This window comes from Brassica oleracea, chromosome C6 (assembly GCF_000695525.1).
Source record: "Brassica oleracea var. oleracea cultivar TO1000 chromosome C6, BOL, whole genome shotgun sequence".
Taxonomy (NCBI): domain Eukaryota; kingdom Viridiplantae; phylum Streptophyta; class Magnoliopsida; order Brassicales; family Brassicaceae; genus Brassica; species Brassica oleracea.
Window position 1 is genome coordinate 18,571,411 of NC_027753.1, and position 11,799 is coordinate 18,583,209.

Genomic DNA, 11,799 nt, shown 5'->3' on the forward strand with positions numbered 1-11,799 from the left:
ATCTAACGCGGAGCATCATGATAACGCCCGTATCATTGTTGTCTGGCACCCGAGTGTAACGGTAACGGTCTATCAAGCATCGTCACAGGCTATCACTTGTGGAATTTTTATCTCGGCTGAGAATATCAACTTCACTGTCACTTTCATCTATGCCAAGAATATGGCTGAAGATAGGCAGGAATTATGGAGAGAATTGGCTCATCTCAACAGCACCACTCCTCTTGCGAGATCCCCGTGGGCTGTGGTAGGGGATTTTAATCAGATACTAAGAACAGACCAGCACTCCAATCAACTCTCGGTGGAGGTTGACACTACAGGCATGGAGGATTTCAACTTAGCATTGCAGGATGCGGAGCTGTTTGAAGCAAGATCTAACGGGTTGAATTTTTCATGGTGGAATAACCAGGATGACAGTCCTATATCAAAGAAGATTGACCATGCTCTTGTTAACCAATGATGGGGACATAAATTTCCTGATGCATTCTGTGATTTCCTTGAACCGCAGCAGTCTGATCATGCTCCGTGTCTGTTCAAGATGCCTTCGATCGCTAGAAGGGTAACCAAACCTTTTAAATTCTTCCACCATGTGATAGACCATCCGGAGTATCTGAATTCGGTCAAGGAGGCATGGAACTGTGAGTCTATTGTGGGATCTATGCAATTTAAGCTTGCCAGGTCTATGAAACTGATGAAAAAGGTTCTCCGCAAACTTAACTCTGCACGCTATAGTGGAATTACACAGAGAGTTAAAGATCAGGCAGCTAAAGTCACCACTCTTCAGTGCCAGCTATTAACAGCTCCTGACCCAGCTACAGCTAGACTTGAGCATGAAGAGAGAACTAAATGGAATACTCTTGCCAAAGCTGAGGAGAAATTTTACCGCCAGAGATCCAGGGTTTGGTGGCATTATCTTAAGGACATGGATACCGCATTTTACCACAGAACTGTGGTTCAGAGAACAACCCAGAACCACATACACTATCTCAGAGATGCCGATGACCACCTCATTGCAACAACTGCAGAGATAAAAAATCACGCTACAGAGTATTTTCAAGGTATTCTCGGATCAACCAATATGGCAGAATCTCCTTGTACTATGGACGATATATGTTCCTTGCTTCCATTCAGATGCAGCGAAGAACAGAGACTGGAAATTCAGAAAGAAGTAACACCTGAGGAGGTAACTAAGATAGTGTTTGCTATGCCGCTGAGTAAGAGCCCTGGGACCTGATGGATATTCAGTTGAATTCATAAGGTCAACCTGGGCAATTGTGGGTACAGATGTAGTTGCTGCAGTATGTGAATTTTTCAGGAATGGCAGGCTGTTGAAGGACTTGAATAACACTGCAATTGCGCTAATACCAAAGGATCCTCAAGCGTGTAAACTCAGTGACTACAGACCAATCAGTTGTTGTAATATAGTGTACAAGATCATAACCAAGATTCTTGCAAAAAGGATGAAGCCTATTCTCATGGAATGCATCAGCTCCAATCAGTCTGCTTTCCTTAAAGGCCGCAGCTTGGGAGAAAATGTTCTTCTTGCTTCAGAACTGATTTGGAACTATAATAAATCATCATGCCTGAAAAGCTTGATGCTAAAAGTTGACATCCGGAAAGCATTAGACACAGTTTCTTGGGATTTTATTCTGAAGATTTTGGAGGCACAGCAATTTCCACCCTTGTTCAGGACTTGGATCAGAGAATGCATAACTTCTCCACGTTTTTCCAACGCCATAAATGGGGAACTTGCTGGATTCTTCAGTGGCAAGAAAGGTCTGCGTCAAGGAGACAGTATCTCTCCGTATCTCATTATCATGGCTATGGAAGCTCTGACACAGTTACTGAACAGAGCTGTTGACGATGGAAGAATTAAACTTCATCCAAAATGTGAGACTCCAAGAGTAACACACCTTTTGTTTGCGGACGACCTTCTAATATTCTCAGATGGATCAAGAACTTCTCTCGCAGGTATTGCAAGTGTCATGAGGGAGTTCAAAAGAAATGACAGGGCTTGATATTAATCCTCTCAAATCGGAAATTTTCTTCGGAGGCTACTTGGATTCTAAGGCTGCAGCACTGAGTAATATGTCTGACTTCAAGATACGGACGTTCCCAACCAGATACTTGGGACTTCCTCTAAACCATGCGAGAATCTCGATGGCAACATTGCAACCGTTTCTTGATAAGATTACTGGCAAGCTCCAATCTTGGACTGTAAAGTACTTATCCTATACAGGAAAGGTAAGAATGGTGGCTTCTGTCATATACGGGATGGTTAATTTCTGGAGTGCTGTGTTTCTTCTACCACAGACATTTTATGCTAAAATAGACTCGCTGTGTGCTGCCTTCCTATGGAGAAATCATACTGGCTCAGCTTCAGGAGCTCGGGTGGCGTGGAAAGATGTATGTAAGTCTAAGGCCGAAGGCGGCCTTGGTCTGAGACCACTAGAGGAGTTTGGAACGGTGTTCACCCTTAAAAGGGTTTGGATCTTTTTCTCTTCATCAGGTTCTCTCTGGGTTGATTGGCTGAAAAACCATGTGTTCCACAGAGAAGGGTTTTGGTCATTATCTGGTTCTCCTAGACTGTCTCCCACAGTTCGTAGTATGTTACAGCTGCTCCCTGTGGTCTCTGAGTTCATGAGATGTGAAGTGGGGAATGGTGGAACAGCCTCTTTCTGGTTTGACCACTGGATACGCTTAGGACCTCTGATTCAATTTACAGGACAAAACGCCCCTAGAAGCCTTCGTATCATGAAGAATGCTAAGGTTATTGAAACCACAAGGAATGGGGAATGGTTAATGCCAGCTGCTCGATCTCAAGAGCTACAGAGTATCCAAATAGAGCTTACTACAATCTCTGCGCCTATAGTGGGGAACGAACCGGACAAATTTCTTTGGCTCAAGTCTGATGGTACCTATGGTAATCTCTTTTCCTCCAAGGTCACTTGGTTGCATCTGCGAGATCCTTCTCCTACGGTCTATTGGGCTAGGGCAATTTGGTTTAAAGAAAACATTCCTAGACACACATTCACTACCTGGCTGGCTTTGCTGCAGCGTCTTCCTACTAGGGATCGCCTGCGTCGTTGGGGATTATCAGTTCCAGAGGCGTGCATTCTTTGTTCTTCAGGACTCGAAACACACCACCACCTCTTTTTCGAATGTGAGTACTCGTCAGCGCTGTGGCAACCGTGTGCATCTGCAGTGTGGCCTCTCCCTCCAACATACATCCACTCTGCTGCTTCTTGGATACTAAGACCTCAGCAAGCAAGTAACTCAAGCTCTGCAGTTATCGTCAAGCTTGTGTTCCAATCTGCAGTCTTCCTGATCTGGAAAGAAAGGAATGCTCGCATCTTCACAGCTACCTCTACTCCTCCCCAAGTGCTACAGAAAGCCCTTGACCGTCTTATCCGTGACCGGTTGCTCTCTTTTCCGGCCTCGACTCCTTCATCTCCTTCGATGCTTGAACTCTACTTCTCCTTCTGTCCTCCTTGAAGGGTGCTGCTCCCCCTTTTGCTCCTTTGTTTTGGGTTGTTTTTGTTTCTTTGCTTCTAATAAGTTGTACGCAACATTCAAAAAAATCAAAATGGTATAAATCTTAACATTTTACCCAAAAAAAAAAAAAAAAAAAAATTTCAATGGAACTATGATGGTAATTAAACATGAAATTAACAAACAAAAACAACATATATTCCCAATGTATTTGAAAAATTAATTACTGTTTACACTTTAATGTATCTTAGTTTATAACTGAAATATTATACCCATAGTTGTTATTTGAACCAGTAAAGCCTTCTATCCTAAAGGTAAACAGGCCTAATCTAATGAAAATATGAGATTCAATAGATAGCTTTTTTAAATACAAAATAATAATAATTAAAATATAGACAAAAAATTAGAATACAAATGATATAATTTATTTGGAAACAAATAAAATTTTAAACAAAAAAAAATTATAAATAACAATATTTATTTAATTTCTGAAAAAAAAACTTAAAACAATCAATTTAATACAGCGGGAGTGTTCTATTTGGATCAGCTTGGTTAAAATCGGTTAAGTATCAAATCGATTGGTTTGGGTTTGGCTAGTGGTAAGTAGACTTGTGTGGTTCGAGTAGGTTCTGTCAGCGGAAGGATATCAGCATTGGCAATTCCGAAACCAAAAACATAAAAAAAAAAAAAAATGAAAAAGCAAGAATCGAATGGAGCAAATTCTGATTTCGAATCCAACTCGAACGGTAATGTCAATTTCAAAACCGCATCGACCGACCAAAGTCTTCTAACGATTCTTGACGACATCAAATCTTCCAGGTCTCCGGTAATGACAGGCTACATTTCATAAACGCTAAGACTCAAGCTGGTTCTAGTAACTAATCTTCTTGTTTTTCTTTTGTGATCTGCAGGCTGTCATTAACTACGGGGCTTCGTGGTATGATCTTGTTCTTTTCTTTTGGTACTTTACGAAAGACAGCATGTCATGTTTACAAACTGTTCGACGAAATGCTTCAATGAGAATGGTATTTTTTTTCAGGTGTGGAGTTTGTAGCCAGATTTTTCCTGCGTACGAAGAGCTTAGCAACAATTTTAAAGGGATGAAGTTTGTTTACGCAGACATCGACGAATGCCCTGAAACCACTCGTCACATCCGTTACACACCAACGTTTCAGTTTTACAGAAACGGAGAAAAAGTTGACGAGATGTTTGGAACTGGTGAAGAGAGGCTCCGTGATCGTCTTTGGCTTCACTCCTGAAAATCATCATGTGTTTATGAAAAAAATTAATTATGAAATCTGCAACTTTTGTAAACAGTATTTTATCATTTCATTACGGAGAATCATTTTCAGGCATAATAGATTATCTTGTTACATAATCAAAAACTGAATTCAAAGAGAGAAAAATAGTTGAGACTTAACTGATTTTTCTGTTAACTTGGGTCTAGTTTAGGCCACCCCAAGTATCCTGTATCTACTCTCGTGGTCCTTTAACGTGGGAAGGAGTCAAAGAATGGAATATGGAGTTTAAAGCACCATTTTGTTTAATTAAATAAAGGTTTTAGAATGTGAACAAAATTAAAAAAATAAAGGTTTTAGATTCACTCGTAAATATGATTTCCATGTGTAAATATGATTTCCATGTGTTATTTGTAAGTTCTTTTCTTTATTGAACTGGTTTGAATAATTTTATATATAAAAGTTTCGTCATTTTACAGATAATATGAATTAAAAGAACAAATGAAATGTTACAAACCAAAATCTAGAACAATTAGGATAAGAAGAAGAAAAAGACAAGATTTATTTTCCATTTGATTTTTTTTTTGGGTTAAATATGTAACTAAGGAAGAGGTAAAAAAAGTTCCGGCAAATAGAAAAGGTAAATAATAACGTCAAAAAGAAAATGTTAAAAAATAAAAGAGTTTTAGTGATTTAAACCTCCAGCTATTTTTAGATAGTATCCTCCAACTAAAATTTTATGTTTTTACATTTTTAACTATTAAACTGTTAATAACGTTAATTTTCCATTAACAAAATCGTTTTTTTTTTCTGAACGGAAACCCGTTAAATTGAAACGTGATGTTTCATATAATCACATTAACGACACGAGATGCTTACAATCAACGGGTATTGCAATGATTTAAACCCTCAACTATTTTTAAATCGGATGAAAAACCCTCCAACTAAAAATTTATGTTTTTAAACCTTCAACTATTAAACTTTAATGTCTTTAACCTTTCGTAAACAAAGTCGTCTTTTCTAAACGGGGACGGACAGGGACAATCACGATTCATCTCCAAATTAAAAAAAAAAATTAGGGTCCTTCCTTTTCAAGAATCATCGAAAATGAAATAAGTCAAAAACTTTAGTTGTTTCTAATCCTAATTCTTTCTCTCCCAGATTATCCATCTTTTCACTCAAATTTTTTTATTTAGAATTCACCATTTTAATAAATTCTAGATAAAATTGCAATGAAACACTGTGCTTCAATTTAACGATTTTCTTTCCAGAAAAGATGACTTTATTTACGGAGGGTTAAAGGCACTAAAGATTTAATAGTTAATGGTTTAAAATATAAAATTATAGTTATGGTTTTTTATCCGATTTAAAAATAGTTGAGGAATTAAATCACTAAAATATCAGTTGACTGTAAACATCACGTGTCGTTTCTGTATTTATATGAAATGCCGCATTTTGATTTAACGGATCTCTGATGATTTTGTTAACGGAAGATTAACGGCATTAACAATTTAATAGTTGTGACTTTAAAAACATAAAGTTTAGTCGGGTTTTCCATCCGACAAAAAAATAGTTTAGTTGAGTTTTAAATCACTAAAAAGCTAAATATAAACTAAAAACTTTTCTCTGATGTCAAGAAACGTGTTTGTCTGTTGTATATAAAAGACACACGTGGCTGTACATATCCGCAAAAGAGACCGAACCGATCACTTCACCAAAGTACTCACAGCTGTTTGAAAGAGTTTTTTATTCTCTTTGCGAAGCTCTGTTATTCTACTTGAAAACTAGCCATGGCGAATCAACCTGAATCATCTGATCCGTAAGTAGTTGCGGATTGCAAAGTAGCTATGTTTTGTTTGTGAAGCTCTGTTCTTGTTTCGGCTTCTTATGTTTTTGTTTTTCTTTAATCTTTCAGGAAGGGAGCGAAGAGGGACTTTAGCACCGCGATTTTGGAGAAGAAGAAGGCGGTGAATCGTTTGGTTGTGGATGAGGCCATCAACGATGACAACTCCGTCGTGTCTCTACACCCTGAAACCATGGAGAAGCTACAGCTCTTTCGTGGAGATACCATCTTACTCAAGGTTTTTGTTGTCTCAAGGTTTTTGTTTTGAGAAAACACGGATAAAGCACGAATTTTTTTTAAGAACATGATTTAGGCAAATACATATTTTAGAGTTAATATTTTGATTATATAAATTAATAATTTTGTAAACATTTAGACTAGTATTTTACACAACACTTTTTAGACTTGTATTTATACATCCCGTCAAAATACGATATTTTTTTTCCTCGTGTATTAAAAATGGTGTAACTTTATAGTGGAGTTGAATTTTATTCTGAACCTATTTTTATTTTGAAGTAAAAATAAAGTATTGAACAAAAATAAATTCATTATTTTATTTACTGGATAAATCCATTTTCATTGTAGAAGGAAATAGAGTAGAATTGGAACATTCAAAACTTTATTTTAAAATGAAAAATGGAATGAGTTTGGAAATGTTCATTTACTTACCTCGCTGAGTCCGAGGGTCTTTTTTTTTTGAAACTTTGTATCCAAGGGTCTTGTGAACGTGTATTCAACTGTGCGTGTGTTGACATCTTCGTTTTATCTTCTCTTTGTGTATCGTGTTGATGCAGGGGAAGAAGAGGAAGGATACTGTGTGTATTGCTTTAGCTGATGACACATGTGATGAACCAAAGATTAGGATGAACAAAGTTGTCAGGTCGAACCTGAGAGTTAGGCTCGGAGATGTAGTCTCTATCCATCAGTGCCCTGATGTCAAGTATGGGAAGCGTGTTCACATCTTACCCTTAGATGATACCATTGAAGGGATTACTGGAAATATATTTGATGCCTACCTTAAACGTGAGTGTTTTCTCTTCCTTTATTTTACCATTGTCTTGATTGTTTGCAAATATTCTAGAAGTCGGTCTTTCATAAGTCATAACGCAAATGATTTTCTTAAAATTTGATTTATAATCTGATTTATGTAGTTAAAATCGGTTTAAAAATTTAAGGTGTTTGTGCTTATGTCTCCAGGGCCCGATATGAAATTTTGGGAGCCAGAAGCATTTGCCAAGAATTTTAATAATTCCGTCTCTGTATGTCTCTTAATGTTCTATGTTTAACATATTGGGTTTCTTGCATCTTGCCAGCTTATTTCTTGGAGGCATACCGCCCAGTGAGGAAGGGTGATCTTTTCCTAGTTAGAGGAGGGATGAGAAGTGTTGAGTTTAAGGTTATTGAGACCGATCCTGATGAGTACTGTGTGGTGGCTCCAGACACAGAGATATTCTGTGAGGGTGAACCTATAAAGAGAGAGGATGAGGAGAGGTTGGATGAAGTTGGTTACGATGATGTCGGTGGTGTTAGGAAACAAATGGCTCAGATTAGGGAACTTGTTGAGCTCCCTTTGAGGCACCCACAGCTCTTCAAGTCCATCGGTGTTAAGCCTCCTAAAGGAATCTTACTCTATGGCCCTCCTGGTTCAGGCAAGACACTGATTGCTCGTGCTGTTGCTAATGAGACCGGTGCGTTTTTCTTCTGTATCAATGGTCCGGAGATCATGTCCAAGCTAGCTGGTGAGAGTGAAAGCAACCTTAGGAAAGCGTTCGAGGAGGCTGAGAAGAATGCACCTTCCATCATTTTCATTGATGAGCTTGATTCCATTGCTCCAAAACGAGAGAAGACGCATGGGGAGGTTGAGAGAAGGATTGTTTCACAGCTCTTGACGCTAATGGATGGTCTTAAATCAAGAGCTCATGTGATTGTTATGGGAGCTACCAACCGTCCTAACAGCATTGACCCGGCTTTGAGAAGGTTTGGAAGATTTGACAGGGAGATTGATATTGGTGTTCCCGATGAGATTGGTCGTCTTGAAGTTCTCAGGATTCACACCAAGAACATGAAGCTCGCAGAAGATGTAATCTTCTGTTATATATATATATATATATATATATATATATAGTTATTATTCTTATTTTCTTCTGCCCTCGTTAGACTTGACATTGATTTGCTATTAAACAGGTTGATTTGGAAAGAGTATCTAAAGACACACATGGGTATGTTGGTGCGGACCTTGCGGCATTATGCACTGAAGCTGCTCTCCAATGCATCCGGGAGAAGATGGATGTGATTGACCTAGAAGATGAGGAGATAGATGCTGAGATTCTCAACTCTATGGCTGTGACTAATGAGCATTTCCAGACAGCTCTTGGTAATAGCAATCCTTCTGCTCTACGTGAGACGGTGAGTTCAATTTTTTGGTTTAATGTTTCTCAGTCTGTTAAGTACTTCCCTAGGTTTCACAAAAATATCAATTTATGATTATTTTTTGTTTGAAAAGTGTCATTTTATATTTTAAATATGGCATTACATATATACTCGATTTTTTTTTCCTTCTGGAATAACAAATAGATTTTTATTTTAATCATTTTTATTCAATTAGTTACACTATTAAATAAGAGTATTATTATATTTTGTAATTTTCTTAATATGCAAGAAATGTGTGAAAGTGAAAACGGATGGAGTATCTTATCAAACTGTTATTTTCTCCTACATCCAGGTCGTTGAGGTGCCTAATGTTTCTTGGGAAGACATTGGTGGTCTTGAGAATGTCAAGAGGGAACTACAAGAGGTAAGGAGTTTCAACATTCAATATCATTTTCAAATATTCGCATGTGAATAATTAATAATGATACTGGACTAATCTTATTCAAAATTTGTTATATTTTAGACTGTTCAATATCCAGTGGAGCATCCTGAGAAGTTTGAGAAGTTTGGTATGTCGCCATCTAAAGGAGTCCTGTTCTACGGTCCTCCTGGTTGTGGAAAGACCCTTTTGGCCAAGGCCATCGCCAACGAGTGTCAAGCCAATTTCATCAGTATCAAAGGTCCCGAGCTCCTGACAATGTGGTTCGGAGAAAGTGAGGCCAATGTGAGAGAGATATTCGACAAAGCACGCCAGTCTGCTCCTTGTGTTCTTTTCTTTGATGAGCTAGACTCCATCGCCACTCAGAGAGGGAGCAGCGTTGGAGACGCCGGTGGCGCAGCAGACAGAGTATTGAACCAGCTTCTGACGGAGATGGATGGTATGTCTGCTAAGAAGACCGTCTTTATCATCGGAGCAACAAACAGACCAGATATCATCGACCCTGCGCTTCTTCGTCCCGGTCGTCTTGATCAGCTCATCTACATTCCTCTTCCTGATGAGGAGTCTCGTTACCAGATCTTTAAGTCTTGCTTGAGGAAGTCTCCAGTGGCTAAAGATGTTGACTTAAGGGCTCTTGCGAAGTACACACAAGGGTTCAGCGGTGCAGACATCACAGAGATTTGTCAGCGTGCTTGCAAGTACGCCATCAGAGAGAACATCGAGAAGGTGTCCGAATCTTGAAACATAACGGCTAATCTTGAAACATAACGACTTATGATGTTTTTTTATTTGTTTGTTTAGGATATTGAGAAGGAGAGGAAGAAGGCAGAGACACCAGAAGCAATGGAAGAGGACGAGGAGGAGATTGCAGAGATAAAAGCTAGTCATTTTGAAGAATCAATGAAGTTTGCGAGGAGGTCTGTGAGTGATGCAGACATACGCAAGTATCAGGCTTTTGCTCAGACTCTCCAGCAGTCACGTGGGATTGGGAGTGAGTTCAGGTTCCCTGATGCGACAGGCACTGGAGGTGCAGCCGCCATGGCTGGTGGAGGTGACCCGTTTGCTACTGCGGGAGGAGCAGCTGAGGACGATGATCTCTATAGTTAAATAAATATGATCAGAGTCTTTTCTCTCTGTACTTTGTTCCCTAGAAAATCTTTAACTTGTTTCTGTCATGTTTTTATTTAGTGTTTTTGTATGTATAATGAATCTATTATATGGATGTATGAGGAAATAAATCTTATAGAAATGGAATCCTAAAGTTGAAAGACTGTGCATTAACATGATATAAAATCATCTCTCCAATCAATCCATAAACTCGCTCCAACTATAGTAAGTATGTAGACCACCCTGATACTGGGTGTAAATTTACTTTGTGCCTTTGTGCCTTTGTGGACTCAATTTTGAAATGGCTTTATTGTTTATGAGCCCATGCTGTATATTTAGTTCGGTCTTTATGCGTGGATTCGTTGTCGAGGCCTGTATTATGTTTATGTATTCAGATTTTCGGTGAAATGGAGAAAAGAGGGTTAGAATCTTTTTGTCTTGTCGTGGGTAATTTTGATAAGTAAAAACGAGCAGGTTTTACCTTGAGCCCGCCAGGTTCTGTCAGGCTGGACCATTTTCTTATTGTGTCAATCAATAAAAAATGAAACTGGACCTGCCTAGCTCATTTAGCAGGCAACGAAAATTTGTTGTCCTCTACGCTATATAGCCTGGTCCATTTAGCAGAAGATATAACAAAAATTTGTGCTTATACCCTCAATTTTTCACATGATTGAGTGAGACTTTGCACTCTTGATTATATTAGTTATGAATCTAGTGTTTTTTTTTCCAGCGAATCAGTGTTCATGATGAATCTTTTAGAATTTTGTATGCATACAATGACGTTAACCTTCAATTGCTCTATTTGTGGAAATTGAGAAAAGATTATGATTCGACACTTCTTTTTGTCGTTCTTCATTATTATATCATCACTTATTATTAGTTTTTATAAGAATTCATAAATAGTACGTATAGCTTCATAACAACTTAATAAAAAATTATAACACATTCCAAATATTCATCAGAACAATGGCGTGGGCGTGTAAATTAACCACTGTCTTTCTTATCTTTGTAGAATAAAAGATTGAATGGTCATTCGACAACACAAATGCTAATTTAAATGTAGTACAGAGTACACTAGAGCCATGCATTGTTCTAAACCCTCTAATGGTCTTAATTAACACTATTTCCATAGTATTTAGCATTGTGTATCCATGCTTTGCCGTATGATTAATCTGGGGTTCTTAGAGTGGGGTTCTTAGCGGAAGTTGCTAAGAACCCTATCCTAAAAACTTCGGGTTAATCATGCTCTAAGATTTCTTGACTGAGCCATTTATTAAAGTTTTTTTTCCTGAATTCTGTTAGAGCGAAGTGTC

The 11,799-nt window shown here is 38.2% G+C and overlaps 3 protein-coding genes across 3 annotated transcripts; all 3 read left to right on the top strand.

Moving 5' to 3' along the window:
• Positions 1 to 535: 535 nt before the first annotated feature.
• LOC106297651 lies at positions 536 to 3,492 on the top strand. The gene is made up of 4 exons (XM_013733852.1): positions 536 to 1,211; positions 1,282 to 1,968; positions 2,051 to 2,241; positions 2,311 to 3,492. Exons 1-4 carry the CDS (start codon positions 536 to 538, stop codon positions 3,490 to 3,492), a joined length of 2,736 nt encoding a protein of 911 aa, XP_013589306.1.
• A 622-nt stretch (positions 3,493 to 4,114) lies between these two features.
• On the top strand, positions 4,115 to 4,877 carry LOC106299073 (thioredoxin-like 3-3). Its single transcript, XM_013735207.1, has 3 exons — positions 4,115 to 4,315; positions 4,401 to 4,426; positions 4,529 to 4,877. Exons 1-3 carry the CDS (start codon positions 4,181 to 4,183, stop codon positions 4,746 to 4,748), a joined length of 381 nt encoding a protein of 126 aa, XP_013590661.1. The 5' UTR covers positions 4,115 to 4,180; the 3' UTR covers positions 4,749 to 4,877.
• A 1,523-nt stretch (positions 4,878 to 6,400) lies between these two features.
• LOC106296744 (cell division control protein 48 homolog D) lies at positions 6,401 to 10,621 on the top strand. The gene is made up of 8 exons (XM_013732968.1): positions 6,401 to 6,546; positions 6,643 to 6,808; positions 7,365 to 7,593; positions 7,884 to 8,650; positions 8,755 to 8,976; positions 9,293 to 9,364; positions 9,464 to 10,105; positions 10,181 to 10,621. The coding sequence occupies exons 1-8, from the start codon at positions 6,518 to 6,520 to the stop codon at positions 10,484 to 10,486; spliced, it is 2,433 nt and encodes an 810-aa protein (XP_013588422.1). The 5' UTR covers positions 6,401 to 6,517; the 3' UTR covers positions 10,487 to 10,621.
• Positions 10,622 to 11,799: the final 1,178 nt, after the last annotated feature.